The 16473-nt window shown below is 29.9% G+C and overlaps 2 protein-coding genes across 2 annotated transcripts; both read left to right on the top strand.

Annotated features, from left to right (window-relative positions):
• LOC105166211 (B3 domain-containing protein REM16-like) lies at nt 3765-6948 on the top strand. Its single transcript, XM_011085478.2, has 5 exons — nt 3765-3935; nt 4036-4158; nt 5569-6037; nt 6153-6322; nt 6449-6948. The coding sequence occupies exons 2-5, from the start codon at nt 4048-4050 to the stop codon at nt 6794-6796; spliced, it is 1098 nt and encodes a 365-aa protein (XP_011083780.1). The 5' UTR covers nt 3765-3935; nt 4036-4047; the 3' UTR covers nt 6797-6948.
• Nucleotides 10259-12967, top strand: LOC105166308 (B3 domain-containing protein REM16-like). The gene is made up of 5 exons (XM_011085616.1): nt 10259-10429; nt 10530-10652; nt 11638-12106; nt 12222-12391; nt 12761-12967. Exons 2-5 carry the CDS (start codon nt 10542-10544, stop codon nt 12965-12967), a joined length of 957 nt encoding a protein of 318 aa, XP_011083918.1. The 5' UTR covers nt 10259-10429; nt 10530-10541.

Raw genomic sequence — 16473 nt, 5'->3', positions numbered from 1 at the left:
AAATTCCATAAAATGGGAATCGCCTTTAAAGATCCATCAAAATAGACGAATTTACCCAAAAAATTTGGAAAAGTAAGAAACCAAATGTATAGGACACCAAACACATTTCCTAATATATTTATTCGCGAGAATTATTATTTAACCTTATACAGATGTAACACGAACTCATGACTTTTATAGTCAATGAAGAGTTCAAAGTCCGTGAAAATTCTATGTGCCCTGATAATAAAAAATTAAAATATAAAATCAAGATAATATAAATACTAAACTGCACCAAACAAACAAAAAAGGAAATAGTTTGGAACAAAAATACCCTTGTTAATTTTATTCCATTATAAAATATTTATTTGTTAATCTTTAATGTTAAAATTATTTTTTATTAATTGTATTCATTTGTTTGTAATAAAACTTTTATGAAATTCAATTTTTGAACTTTGAGACTTTAATTGATCTTTTTTGTTGGGTTCGTTCTACTAAACAATTAAAATTATCAGTACTAATACAATGTTTTTTGAAATATTCAAAGAAATATATCTTTTTATTTTTTATTTTATTCAAATGAGATATCATCTTGATAAAATTTTCAAATTAAACAGACTATAATTCGCAAAAGATTAATGGAGAAAGAAAATATTTCTTTGAATTTCTAGAAAATCAGATTATATCAATATAAATAATTTTACTTTTGTAATTAGTCAAAGTAAACAATAAAAAAATAAAAGTCAAAGTTCAATGAATTTTGTAAAAGTTTTGCTACATATAAATAAATGTGGTGAGAAAAAATAAATTTATCAATTAAATATTAATAAATAAGAATTCAGAATAAAAAAAGATCAAAAGCAAAAAGTAATATCTTGGTTTGTTATATTTTCGTTCTTTTTTGTCTGGTGCAGTTTAATGTTTATATTATCTTGATTGTTTATATTTCAATTCTTTGTTATTATGACATATAGAACTTTTACAAATTTTGAAACTCTTTATTGACAATAAAAATAATAAGTTTGTATTACTTGGTATATATGAGATAGTAATAATTCTTGTGAGTAAAAATGTTAAGAAATGTGTTTATTGGAGTGGCTTCTCACATCATTTTCATTTCCCCATTGAAAAAAAATTGAGCTCGACTTTTGGCATACCTTGTGTATCACATTTGGCAAGAACGGAATCGATGGAAATATCAACAGTTGGTTCGCAATGTAGTGTCCCTTGCTTGGATTATTGTTGATGAGCTTAGACTCCGTATACTTAGTGTTGAATTACCTCACAGCACAACATTAGTACTATCGCTTTGTATAGAGTATGGCGGATACCATGGCCTACTTCAATTGCCATTTGATTTGTACACTCTATATTTTTTCTTTACTTAATGAAATTTACCATATTACCGAAAAAAAAATTGAGCTCGACTTTTTTGTTATTCAAAGTTTTTTTTTTTTTTGATAAATATGTTAGTTTTAATGATGAGAACCACATTTGATAAAATTTTCAAAGGTGAGAGATTAAGATGAGTCAGAAACTTGAGGGACTCTATCGAAATAAGTTGCATAATTAAGGAATCAAAAGTGATATTTACCTTAAAAAAATACGAAGTACTTATTTTGACTTTGGCATAAAATTTTTATCCATTTGAATTTGCTTTTAAACTTTAATCGATGATTCTTTTATATGATTCAATTCAAACACAAATATTCTATTCCTTGAGTTTAACTAACTTAAACTTATGTACTCTTTTATTTTCTAAACAATCACATTGTGTTCAAATCAATTTTATCAAATATTTAATTAGTAGTTGTTGCTATAAGAAGTATCCAACTATAAATATGTAAAAATAAATATAATACGTATGTACCATATTTAAGAATTTTTATATATCGAGTAAATATAATTGATCGATTTAGTAAAAATTTACAAAGCTATAATTTTATTAACGGATAAATAAGTATTTTAGTATTTTAAATTTCACGCATATTAATATGTACACCCATGCAAATTTTAGGATGTAGACCCTACTCATATCTAAAATATTTATTTCAATAACTATCTGTCCGATTTGAACCTAATTTAAAATAAACTTTTAAAGTATTTAAATAAAAATTTCTTTAATTGGATTAATTTTATAGTTTTTGGCTATTTGTACAGACTCTAGTGGGTGTTTATAGATATTGCCATGTCCTAAGTGTGGACTGGATCAGTCGACTAAACCCTGATCCATACAGAAAATATTTGGGTTTCGGATTAATCGATATTTTTTCTGATTTTTAGAGGGATATTTATGAAAAAATCGTATTTTTACCACATGATTAAGGTCATAGTGATGAGAGAGAATGTCAATAACGCTCACCACCCTGCTGAGTTATCGTTTATGAACAGAAAACTCCCTTCGAATAGTAAAATTTCAATTTATGGTATCTTAAATTTTGTAATGAATCATATTATATTATTTTAATAATGCGTCTATAAAAATATAATGATTATACATAAATACACCTACTCGATAATCGTATACTTTCAATCTTCAGATATACATAATAACTATGTATATATAAATAAAAATAAGAGCAAAGTAAATTGCACAAGAATTTATTTACATTGAAAAAATTCTAGCTCTGATTATTCTGAATCATGATTCATTTGGTGAATTATTTTAATTGATTCAAATAAATTTGAACAGTCACTTTTAAGTATTAAATAATTTTAACTCAAATATTAAATGTTCGTGCAATCGGCAAATAATAACTAATCATTTTTTCAAAATACACACACGTTGCACAAAAAGACATAGTTTCTTGTAGAAAATTTAGTGTTAAATCTCTTTTCTATTGTTAAAATTTATTTCTCATTATTCAAATTATAGTTTTAGGGAAGAAATTTGAAATAAAAGGAAGGTAAAATAAAAAAAGAATAATGATAAAAAAATGAGATGCCTCAAGATATGGAGACGTGCAAAATTAGAGCATTTATTAACAAAGCTGCATATAAAGGACTTCCCGCCAAAAAAACTAAATATTAATTTTTTAAAATTTTAAATTATTAAAAGGTTTATATAATATTTTCTTGAAAATAAAATGAGAAAGGGTCATACTTTCCCATGGCAAAATTTCATCTTTTGATTTTTTATTCTTGTTTCATTATTTCTCTTTATTTAATTGATAGTTTCTTGTGAGAATGAATAAAAGAAATTAATCCGCTTGAAAAATATGTTGCAACTCGTATGAAACCAGATTATATTGAGGTGATCGTTAGTAAATGCAGTAGCCACTTTTATGGGGTTTTCGTTGCCGATTGACGCCGCCAATCCCCTCCTTGGTCAACAATAAAAGTAACTTTTGAAAATTTAATACTGTGAATGTTGTAATCCAAAGATTTTTTGACAACGAATACGAAAGATATATTTACTTTAGCAAAGTTTTATCTTATATTATTATTATCTTTTGTTTATTATAGGAATTTGTTCTTTTCCTTATCCAATTGATAATTCTTGGACTAATGAGATATGAAGGAAAAATGATAAAAAATTAAAATAATTGAAAATATCTTATATTACATATATCCCTACATAAATCGATCGAATTTTGATTTAATAATTAAAGTTGAGATCTAAAATAAATATGAGGTGGTGGATTCAAATATTATCAAACTTATAAATATTTTGATGATTTTTGTATGAATTTATTGTAATTTGTAATTTAAATATATTAAATAGTATTTTAAAATTATATTACAATTTCCGCTTCTATAAATAAAAACTAGTCTGTAGGAGTAAAAGCACTCGGTCACCACCCCTCCCACCAAAACTTGACACTCAACTTAAAACTCCTCTCTATTCTCTATTCTCTATTTCCAAGATTTTCAGACATCCTCCTCCATCCACAGAATACAGACCACTCTGCTCAAATTTACCCACCGCTGCGTGAGGATTTCTGCTCTCACACTCTGTAAGACTTCACTCTCTCCCATTAATATTCTCAAGGGATCTATTTCTTACCACTAAAGAAGGCATCTTTTTCCCTTGAATTTCTTGTTTTCTGTTTGCAGATTAGCAAGAAAATGGTGAGGGATTGCATGGACTGCAGGAAGTGGGAAGAAGACATGTACTGGTCGCGTTTTCAGACAGTTCAGTTCTGTCAGGTCCTCACCGGCAGATTTGATCAGCAACTTGTGAGTCCCACAACTTGTTATCCTCCATCTGCATGTGCTTCCTCCTTTTCTTTTTTTGGGTGAGAAATTGGGTGAAAATTCTAAGTCAAATTGGTCGTGCATGTCATTTTTATTTGCCGTTTAAGGTTTCTGGTTTCATGAATGATCATGTCGTTGCTCTCAATTTTATATGTTGTTTGAGAACTGAGATGGAGTTTTCTAGGTGGGATTTTCAATCTTTTCTGCTTTGGTATCATTTTATTTTAGTGGGGATCCAGTGTGTGAGAGTGTGTGTGTTTTATTGGGAAACTGGCAAAATTGGTTCAAAGGGGTTCTGGGATTCAGGGTATTGGGATTGATTTCATTCTTTAACATCAGTGTTTAATTTAGATTTGAAACCTTGAATGTTGAACTGAATTGAAATTATTGCATTTGTTGTTGATGGTTGTGGTGATACACCAAAATTTATGATAAATTTAAGGAACAATTAGAATAAGAAGACTAGATCCGTTCGGAACGCGTTTAAATTTTGGATCGAAGAAATTTACTTCCAATTGCGAAAATGATATGAAACCGGCATGTCCTGTTATTTTGCGAGAAAATTCATGTCTTGCTTTAGTTAATAGATTTGTTTCTACTCTCTATTATGTCAACCAGAATTTGGGGAGGCGTTATTACATTTGCTTATTACATAAGACTTGAAAAATGAATGCTGATGCTGTAAAGTGTGGTGTGTTTTGCTAGAATTGATTTCTTGAACATTCCGCGCCTTAGTTAATAGATTTGTTTCTACCATATTAAGTCAACAAAAAATTACGGAGGCGTTATTACATTAGCTTGTTACATAAGACTTGAATGAATGCTGTTGCTGTGAAGTGTGGTGTGTTTTGCCAGAAATGATTTCTTGAAATGTAAACATTCTGCGGTTAGTTCATAGATTTGTTTCTACTATATTAAGTCAACAAAAATTTTCGGAGGCGTTATTACATAAGACTTGAATGAATGCTGTTGCTGTGAAGTGTGGTGTGTTTTGCCAGAATTGATTTCTTGAAATGTAAACATTCTGCGGTTAGTTCATAAGTCAACAAAAATTTTCCGAGGCGTTATTACATAGGACTTGAATGAATGTTGATACTGTAAACTGTGGTGTGTTTTGCCAGAATTGATTTCTTGAAATATAAACGTTGTGCGCTTTAGTTAATAGATATTTTTCTACTATACTAAGTCCACCAAAATTTACGGACATCTACTATTAAGTTAATCAATTGGTTGTGTATGAATGAATGCTACTGCTGTTACATTAGCTTGTTACATAAGGCTTGAATGAATGCTACTGCTATAAAGTGTTGTGCGTGCGTTTTGCACGAATTGATTTCTTGAAATATAAATGTTCTACATATCAATTCAATACAATTTTGGGTACATACACAGGCCATCCCCAAAAAGTTTGCCAACAATCTAAGAGAGAAAATGGCAGGAACAGTAGCATTGAAAGGCCCAAGTGGGCATGAATGGAGTGTAGGACTGGTGACAAACGGAGATATGTTGCTTCTCGGACATGGCTGGAAAGCATTTGTTGAAGACCATTCCCTAGAAGAAAATGATATTTTAATTTTCAAGTACAATGGGAATTCAAGATTTGAGGTTTTGATGTTTGATCAAGCAAGCTTGTGCGAGAAAACAACATCTTATTTTGTTAAGAAATGTGAGCACACGGAAAGTGCACGTGGCAATAAGCGAGGGAGAAGCTTGGAAGAAAGTTTCGATGAAACCAATCAATCCCCGGATGATGTTGCTGATGATCATAGAGCGAAGAAACCGAGGAGTGATGCTGCACAAACACCACCTTCAAGAATACAGCCTAGTCGATCTACTTCAAGGAGTCGAAGGGGAATAAAAAGTATTGTCAAAATCCCATTTTAGACTTTCTATTTAATTTTGCTTAACTACAACGTAAGCTTCATAATTTTATTTTCTAACTCTTACTTCTTGTTTTTCATATCATCTTGATGTAGGAGGAAAACGAGGCTCAAGAGCTGCACACCCGTTGCAGCTTAAATCTCGTAGACGGGAGGTAACTGAGGAAGAAAAACAGAGAGCGCAACAAATGGCTGTTGCCGAGACATCTGAGAACAGTTTCATTGTGGTTATGCGGGCATCGCATGTATACAGGGGGTTTTTCATGGTAAAAACTTGTATCCATACGAGTCTTTAAATCTTATATGTCGAACCAAATGAGTTTTATCCTTATGTTTGTGCAACCTCCTTCCTATTAGCAATTCTAATGTCATTTCTGGCATGTCTAATGCAGTCAGTCCCGGCTGAGTGGGCAAGGCGCCATCTTCCGAACAAAAGCCATGACATAGAGCTTCACGCCAACGGAAATGTATGGATAGCTAAATACCACTACAAAGGTTATGGTGGTGGACTTACTGGTGGGTGGAAGAATTTCGTCATGGAAAATTTCTTGGAAGAATCCGACGTATGTTTATTTGATCTGATAAGTGGAACAGACGACGCCATAATCCTTGATGTCAAAATCTTCAGAGTCGTGGAGGAGGTTATTCCACCATCTCAGGTGATGCGAGAAACATCAAGGGGAACTAGCAAGAGGGCGTCAAAGTTTGTGATGGACTCGGTGAGTGAGGAAGATGTATAAGTTTATGCTCAAAGTGCAGGGTGGCTTAGGAGGTTTAATTTTGAACAAACGGTGAATTCTTAGAATTTTGATTTGTTTTTTAATCGTAAATATATTTTAATTGGTTGGTAAGTACTAATGACATTTCAATAGTTTCCTAAGATAAATATAAATGGCAATATTAATAGTTTTCAATTTATTTGGCTTCTTTTAATTTCATTTCCTATTTGTTGTTACATTTTATAATTTGAAACTATTGATTCTAACATGTATATTAGTGCGCATTTCGTGCATATTATGGGTTTAATTTAATTATGACTAAATTTATGTGAAATATTTTTTTTGAATGAGGATCGATAATATAATTTTTTTTTTCAAATTACAATGCATCAATATAATAAAATGTACATAAACTTATAATCATCGAAATAAGAATGAGGAGATATATATATGTATCATAAAATTAAATTTTGATTCATTGTTAAGTTTTATTTGACTTTTTTTTTTATTGTTGTATGTAACATAAATTATGTTTAATAAATTAATATTTTATACTACTACTTGTGTAACAAATTTGCATATAATATTATTGTACAACATATTTCAATCATAAAATAATAGTATACTATAATTATTTTGCACGAATTGTTTTTAAAAGAAAATGTGAATTTTAGAAAACTTACCAAATAATCTATTATCAATAGTGTACATATATAACAAAAGTAATTTAATTGAGTTTATTTAAACTCAATTCCATATAATTTAAATATTTTATTGAATATAATCTTGATCCGTTTTATTCCTATAATATCATAGAAGATGGTACACTCTGATTTATTTATATAGCCATATCATTTGTTGTTTAGTTATGTAATATTATTACAGAAAAAAATTGAGTTCTCGCTACATTATAAATGAGCACGATTTAAAAATCGTAGTAAATCAAAACCTATTAAGCACGGTTATACAAAACCAATTCAAAACATTTGTTGTGGGTTTAGCCATGACTTATGTTTTGTCCACACTTGCAAAAAATAACAGCTAATGACCGTTGCAAAGCTGTGGTTCATTTATATTTATCATGATTTTCTTTTTTTAGCTATACTAAATTAATCGTAATAAAAAAGTATATTCTTTTTAGCGAACGAAAATTTTGATTTATTTTTTCCATTCCAAGTTAATTTTTTTCAAACTATATGTATTTTGTACTAAAGTTAATAAATTTAAAAGTAGGAAAAGGATTAATTTTATTCTAACGAAACTTGTATTTAAATGTATGATTAAGAGTAACATATAGTAAAAGTTCCAAATAATCTGATATTATAAACTATTATATATATATATATATATCTGTGTGTGTATTAGAAATCTGTGTTATGTATAAAACAACTAAATATCAATAAGATGGTTGAAAGATCAAATATTTTAATTAAATACAAAATTCCTTGAAAACAATCACGAAAAAAAAAAAAGCTCTATAGTGTACGTACCGCTGAATCTAGGGGGTATTTTGCTCTATTTCTGATAATACAGGGAATAAGTTGCTTTTTAATTTTGCGTAGGTGGTAAATTGCTCATTTTACTTGACACATTGGGTAAATTGCATTTTTTCCTATATATATCATCGGCAATAGAAGGTGTGTGCCTCTTCATATGTATTAGGCTATGAACACTTCTGCACAAGACAAAAACAGATAGGGGGATTCAGGATTCCCTTGACGGAGACCCCTTTAAATTTCAAGCATCAAATTTGAAATGAAAACCTAATCTAAAGAGCACTCATTCAAGGAAAATCCATTCCACATAGGTGTGTTGGTATTTAGAGATCTTGCCATGTGTGTAGATTTGGTTGGTCGAGTCAGCCCTAATTCATATAGAAAATACTCGAATTATTGATTGACCTTCATTTTTTCAACTTTTGGTGGATATTTTTGAAAAAGTCTTTTTTTACCACATGATTAAGTCATACTGATGAGAAAATGTATTGCACTCCACCGACCTGCAAAATTCGATAACTTATTAACTGAATAATAAAATTTCAATTTATGATATCTTAAATATTGCAACGGATCATATTATATTATTTAATGCTGCATATATAGAAATATAATAATTATGTATAAATACGCCTGCTCCATTTATATATAATTGCATACTTCCAAACTCCAGATATAAATAACGACTATATATAAATATACAAGTAATAAATTTAAAATAAAAATAAAATAAATTGTACAAGAATCTATTTACACTAAAAGCTCTGTCTATCCTCAATGGATTCTAGTTCTTTTTATTCTAAATCATGATTCATTTGGTCCGTTATTTTAATTTCATTTGGTCCATTTTTTTAATTAATTCAAATAAACATGAACAATCATTTTTAAATATTAAATAATTTTAATTCAAATATTTTATGTCCGTGCAATCAGTGGATAATAACAAATCATTTTTCTCTAAGCGACATAAAAAATGACATTTTTTTTTTGGGAAAATTCAGTGTTAAATCTCTTTTGTACGTGAAAATTTATTTCTCATTATTCAAACCATAGTTTTGGTAAAGAAATTTGTAATAAAATGAAGGGAAAAAAAAAAAAGAATGATAAAAAAATGAGATGCCTCAAGACGTGCAAAATTAGATCATCTCATAATAAAGCTGTAAATAAAGGACTCATCCATCACCTTTCCCGCCAAAAAAACAGTAAAACATTCATTTAAAAAACTTTTAAAATGTTGAAAGATTTATGCAATATTTTCTTGAAAATGAAATGAGAAAGGGCCATACTTTCCCATGCCAAAATTTCATCTTTTGATTTTTTATTCTTGTTTCATTTTTTCTCTCTTTTTTTAATACAATTGATAGTTTCTTGAGGCATTGAAAGAAAAAGTGAGAGTAATATGCTTTAAAAATATGTTGTAAACTCTACAAAACTTGATCATGCTGATATGATAGTAATAAATGCCGTTAGCCTCTTTTGTCGAGTTTTCGTTGCTAATCGACGCCACAAATCCCTTCCCTTGCCGATAGTAAAAATTATTTTTGAAAATTTGATATACTAAATGTTGTGATTGAATGTTAAGAAAACGGAGCACAAAAGATATATTTTATCTGAACAAAATTTTATCTTTTATAATCTTAGTTTATTATAGGAATTTATTTTCTTTGTCTAATTCATAGTTCTCGATGAATTAGTCAAAAAGGAAAAACAATAATTTTTGTTGAAAAAATTGAAAATATCTCAAAATATTATCTAGCAGATCCGTGTGTAAATCGATCAGATTTTGATTTAATAATTAAGTCGAGGTCTAAAAATAGATATGAGGTGGTGGATTCAAATATATATTATTAAATTTAAAAATATTCTGATGATTTCTGTATGAATTTGTAAATTTAAATATACTAAATAATATTTTAAAGTTATATTACAATTTCTGCTTCTATAAAATAAAAACTAGAAAAGAAGAAAGGTAGTCTGCAGGAGTAAAAGCACTCGGTCACCACCCCTCCCACCAAAACTTGACACTCAACTTAAAACTCCTCTCTATTCTCTATTCTCTATTTCCAAGATTTTCAGACATCCTCCTCCATCCACAGAATACAGACCACTCTGCTCAAATTTACCCACCGCTGCGTGAGGATTTCTGCTCTCACACTCTGTAAGACTTCACTCTCTCCCATTAATATTCTCAAGGGATCTATTTCTTACCACTAAAGAAGGCATCTTTTTCCCTTGAATTTCTTGTTTTCTGTTTGCAGATTAGCAAGAAAATGGTGAGGGATTGCATGGACTGCAGGAAGTGGGAAGAAGACATGTACTGGTCGCGTTTTCAGACAGTTCAGTTCTGTCAGGTCCTCACCGGCAGATTTGATCAGCAACTTGTGAGTCCCACAACTTGTTATCCTCCATCTGCATGTGCTTCCTCCTTTTCTTTTTTTGGGTGAGAAATTGGGTGAAAATTCTAAGTCAAATTGGTCGTGCATGTCATTTTTATTTGCCGTTTAAGGTTTCTGGTTTCATGAATGATCATGTCGTTGCTCTCAATTTTATATGTTGTTTGAGAACTGAGATGGAGTTTTCTAGGTGGGATTTTCAATCTTTTCTGCTTTGGTATCATTTTATTTTAGTGGGGATCCAGTGTGAGTGTGTGTGTGTTTTATTAAGAAATTGGCAAAATTGGTTCAAAGGGGGTTCTGAGATTCAGGGTGTTGGGCTTGATTTCATTCTTTCACATCTGTGTTTAATTTAGATTTGAAACCTTGAATGTTGAACTGAATTGAAATTATTGCATTTGTTGTTGATGGTTGTGGTGATACACCAAAATTTATGATAAATTTTAGGAACAATTAGAATAAGAAGACTAGATCCGTTTGCGCATTTGAACGCTTTTAAATGTTGGATCGAAGAGATTTACTTCCAATTGAGAAAAGGAAATGAAACCGGCATATCCTGCTATTTTGCGAGAAAACTCATGTCTTGCTTTTAGTTAATAGATTTGTTTCTACTCTATTATGTCAACCAGAATTTGCGGACGCGTTAGCTTGTTACATAAGACTTGAAAAATGAATGCTGATGCTGTAAAGTGTGGTGTGTTTAGCCAGAATTGATACCTTGAGTATAATCGTTGTGCGCTTTATTTAATAGATTTCTTTCTACTATATTATGTCTACCAAAATTTACGGACATCTATTATTAAGTAAATTGATTGGTTGTTATCCTTGAGGTGTTATTACATTAGCTTGTTACATAAGGCTTGAATGAATGCTACTGCTGTAAAGTCTCGTGCGTGCATTTTGCACGAATTGATTTCTTGAAATATAAATGTTCTGCATTACCAATTCAATGCAATTTTGGGTACATATACAGGCCATCCCCAAAAAGTTTGCCAACAATCTAAGAGAGAAGATGGCAGGATCAGTAGCATTGAAAGGCCCAAGTGGGCATGAATGGAGTGTAGAACTGGTGACAAACGGAGATATATTGCTTCTCAGACATGGCTGGAAAGCATTTGTTGAAGACCATTCCCTAGAAGAAAATGATATTTTAATTTTCAAGTACAATGGGAATTCAAGATTTGAGGTTTTGATGTTTGATCAAGAAAGCTTGTGCGAGAAAGCAACATCTTATTTTGTTAAGAAATGTGAGCACACGGAAAGTGCACGTGGCAATAAGCGAAGGAGAAGCTTGGAAGAAAGTTTTGATGAAACCAATCAATCCTCGGATGATGTTGCTGATGATCATAGAGCGAAAAAACCAAAGAGTGATGCTGCACGAACACCACCTTCAAGAATACAGCCTAGTCGATCTACTTCAAGGAGTCGAAGGGGAATAAAAAGTATTTTCATGATCTCATTTTAGACTTTCTATTTAATTTTGCATAACTACAACATAAGCTTCATAATTTTATTTCTAAACTCCTAGTTCTTGGTTTTGCACTCATCTTGTAATAGAAGGAAAGCGAGGGTCAAGAGGTGCATACCCTTTGCAGCTAAAATCTCGTAGACGGGAGGTAACCGAAGAAGAAAAGCAGAGAGCGCAACAAATGGCTGTTGCCGTTTCATCCGACAACAGTTTCATTGTGGTTATGCGGGCATCACATGTTTACAAGGGATTCTTCATGGTAAAAGCTTATATCCATATGAGTCTTTTATGTCTCAACTAGTGAGAAGCACGTCCGTCGCACGTGATTCGTATTGTTTCAATAAAATATTTATATTATATTAATAAAATAAATTTATAAATAAAAATAGGGATAAATTCATCTTTGGTACCCTAAGTTAGTCACAAATTCACTTTTGGAACCGTATGTTCCGATCTCATAAATTTTGGTCCACAATTTTTTTAAAATGATCAAAGTTAGTCCTGATTGGTAGTTCTAAATGAGTCTTTTAAATCTTATATGTAGAACCAAATGAGTTTTAATTATTCTATGTTCCCCAACCCCTTATTATTAGCAATTCTAATGTCATTTGTGGTGTATCTAATGCAGTCAATTCCGGCTGAGTGGGCAAGGCTCCATCTTCCCAACAAAAGCCATGACATAGAACTTCGCGTCAAAGATAACATATGGAAGGCTAAATACCACTATAAAGGTTATGGTGGTGGACTTACTGGTGGGTGGAAGAATTGGAAGAGAAGAATTTCGTCCTTGAAAATTTCTTGGAAGAATTTGATGTTTGTTTATTTGATATCGTAAGTGGAACAGAAGACACCATAATATTTGATGTCAAAATCTTCCGAGTTGTGGAAGAGGTGATTCCACCATCTCAGGTGGCCCAAGAAAGCTCCAGAGGAACTGGTAAGAGGGCGACAAAGTTTGTAAGTGACTCGGGGAGCGAGGAAGATGTATGAATTTATGCGTGCAGGGTGGGTGAGAGTGTTGGATTTTCTTAAACATATAGAACTTGTTTTGAATTAGTAATTTCCTACCATTTTATGGGTAAAAGTTTACGACTATTTTCCCTATTTATGTTGTCATGATTAACAATTTCCGATGTATTTTAGCCTTGCCTTTTGACGGTGATCCTTTCACTTTAATCATGTTTTTAGTTGCATCTCATGGACTCCTATAGAGTCCATATTTGGAGTAGTTTCTAGATAGATTTTGGATGGTTTGAGAAAATAATTTGATTGTTGAAGGGTTTGAAGAGTGTATATTTTTATGTTCGTATTGCACACGATGCACGTGTAAAATCATATATTTAAACGTAAATGCATTATTTATAGTGATGTACGATGAATGCTTAGATGGTTTTATGTAGACCAGAGCATATCACGTATAAAATCATATATTTAAAAATAAATGGATTACTTATAGCAATGTACAATAAATGCTTATAGTTTTATATAGATTAGAGTATATCACGTGTAATGGACGTATAAAATCATATATTAGGTAAATGCAAAAAATACTTATAGTGATGTAAAATGAATATGTTTTTATGGTTTTATGTGGAGTAATCATATATTAGCTAAACACATTACTTATAGTGATATAAATTGGATGTTTGTAGTTTTATATGGATGAGAGCGTATCATGCACGTATAAAATCATACAATTAAAGATAAATGTATTACTTATTTGTGATGTAATAAAATGAATGTTTATAGACTAGAGCTAGTGATTCACGTGCATCACGCGTATAAAATTATGTGTTTAAAAGTAAATGGATTACTTACAATGATGTACAATAAATGTTTGTAATTTTATGTAGACTAGTGTGTAAAATCATAAATTTAAAGGTAAATACATCACTTACGGTAATGTACACACAATAATTCAATATTAACAAAAAATTAAATTGCCAAAATCCCTTATTTGGATTTTTTATAAGCAATTTCAATTTAATACGATAAGCCATTTTTTATTTGTAGGTTTCTCTTTATGTATATTATTATTTCTATTTTAGTTAATAATTAGTTATTTTTGTAATGTTATGCATTGATAATATTTCTTCTTTGTATTTTAGTTTTTTAAAATTTTAAATTCATTGATGTTGAATGATTTTATACCAATTATTCATTAATTATTGTTAATAAAAGTTGATCTAATTAAACATATACCATATCAGTTTTTTCATTATGAATATGCTAGTTAAATTTCATTATCAATTGTTTTAAATATATATGTATATTAAATTTATACTTATTACAATATTATTCACATTTATCTTAAATTTCTCAATTTGAAATATTATTATGTACATATATATTTTTTTGCATGTATTTCATTTGATGCACATGTTTTGTGCATTTAAAATGTCGATTTTAAGTTATTATTATGAGTGATAGGAGAAAAAGACACATCTTAGAACATAAAACACTATGGTACAATATAGTTAAATTTATCATTTTATGTTTTACACATTTTTACTACTGAAAGAATAAATGAAAATGAGGATACGAGATTTTGTAAATAGTATATTTCATTAGGCTTCTCATCTTAATTTACGATAACTCTATGCATTTACTACTACTTAGTGTTTACGAGGGTGGACTTATCGACGGGTGGAACAATTTCGTCTTAAATTTTTTTGGAAGAATTGAACGTATGTGTATTTGATCTCATAAATGGAACAGAAACACCATAATCCTTAATGTCAAAACCTTCTGAGTCGTGCAGGAGGTGATTCCACCATCTCAGGTGACCGAGAAACATCAATGGGAACTGACAAGAAGGCAACAAAGTTTGTGCAGGACTCGTCCAGTTGGCTAAGAGTTTTGGATTTCCTTAGACATATAGAACTTGCTTTTAATCAGTAATTTATGCTAAAAAATTACTACTATTTTCCCTATTTATGTTGCCATGATCCACAATTTGTGATGTATTTTGCCCTCGACTTTTGACAATGATCCTTTCACTAAAATCATGTCTTTTTGTTGCTTCTCATGGACTCCTATAGAGTCCTTATTTGGAGTAGTTTGTAGGATTGATTTTCGATGGCTTGAAAAAATGATTTGATTGTTGAAGGGTTTGAAGAGTGTCACAGTTTTATGTAGATTAGAGTCAGGGTGTATCATGTACGATGCACGTAAAAAAATATATATATTTTTAAAAATAAATGCATTACTTACAATAATGCACAATGAATGTTTATAGTTTTATGTAAACTAGAGTGTGTTGCACGTATAAAATCATATATTTAAAGATAAATGCATAACTTATAGTTATGTACAATGAATGTTTATATATAATTTCATGTAAATTAGAGCATATCACATTCTTTGTATGTATAAAATTATATATTTAAAGGTAAATATATGCATTACCTATAGTGATGTGCAATAAATATTTATAATTTTGATTAAAGCATATCACGTGCATCACCCGTATAAAATTATATATTTAAAGGTAATTGCATTACTTATAGTGATGCACAAATGAATATTTATAATTTTGTGTACATTAGAGCGGATGACGTGTGATGCATGTATAAAACCATATATATTTAAAGGTAAATGCATTAGTTATACTGATGTATAACGATTGTTTATAATTTTATGTAGACTAGAGCATATCACATATTGCACGTATAAAATCATATATTAGATCAATGCATTGCTTATACTGATCTACAATTACTGTTTACAATTTTATGTAGATTAGAGTGTATCACGTGTGATCCGCATATAAAATCATATATCAGATAAAAATGCTACTTACAATTTTATATAGACTAGAGCGTTGCACGTAAAAAAAATTATATGAAAGGTAAATGAATTATTTATAGTGATGTACAAATAATTATTCAATATTTATGTTAATTTTTTTACAAAAAATTCAATCTAACACGGTAAACCATTTTCATATGTCTATTATTATTTCTCCTTTAATGATTATTAAGTTATTTCTGTAACGATATGTCTCGATATAATATTTCGACTATTATATTTTAAGTTTCTAATTTTAAATTCATTGATGTTGAAAGATTCTATATCAATTATTAATGATTATTGTTCAAAAAGGTTGATCTAATTGAACATATATCCACCAGTATCTTCGTTATGAAATTCAACAACATGCTAGTCAAATTTTATTGTCAGGTGATTCAAATATAATATATATATATATATATTAAGTTTATACTCGTTATAATATGATTCACATTTTTCATTAAGTTCTTAATTTGAAATATTATTGTATACATATATATTCGTACTTATTTGGTTAGATGCACATTGAAAATGTGGATACATTTTGAA

This window comes from Sesamum indicum, linkage group LG7 (genome assembly GCF_000512975.1).
Source record: "Sesamum indicum cultivar Zhongzhi No. 13 linkage group LG7, S_indicum_v1.0, whole genome shotgun sequence".
Taxonomy (NCBI): Eukaryota; Viridiplantae; Streptophyta; class Magnoliopsida; order Lamiales; family Pedaliaceae; genus Sesamum; species Sesamum indicum.
The sequence above is the reverse complement of the archived record's forward strand: the minus strand, read 5'-3'. Positions and strand labels throughout refer to the sequence as shown.

Bases quoted from the DNA above. Each gene is read 5' to 3' on its own strand.
- LOC105166211 (XM_011085478.2), top strand. From the start codon at position 4,048: ATGGTGAGGGATTGCATGGACTGCAGGAAGTGGGAAGAAGACATGTAC. The intron at 4,159-5,568 runs GTGAGTCCCACA...GTACATACACAG, and splicing joins GCAGATTTGATCAGCAACTT to GCCATCCCCAAAAAGTTTGC. The intron at 6,323-6,448 runs GTAAAAACTTGT...TGTCTAATGCAG, and splicing joins TATACAGGGGGTTTTTCATG to TCAGTCCCGGCTGAGTGGGC.
- LOC105166308 (XM_011085616.1), top strand. From the start codon at position 10,542: ATGGTGAGGGATTGCATGGACTGCAGGAAGTGGGAAGAAGACATGTAC. The intron at 12,107-12,221 runs GTATTTTCATGA...ATCTTGTAATAG, and splicing joins GAGTCGAAGGGGAATAAAAA to AAGGAAAGCGAGGGTCAAGA. The intron at 12,392-12,760 runs GTAAAAGCTTAT...TATCTAATGCAG, and splicing joins TTTACAAGGGATTCTTCATG to TCAATTCCGGCTGAGTGGGC.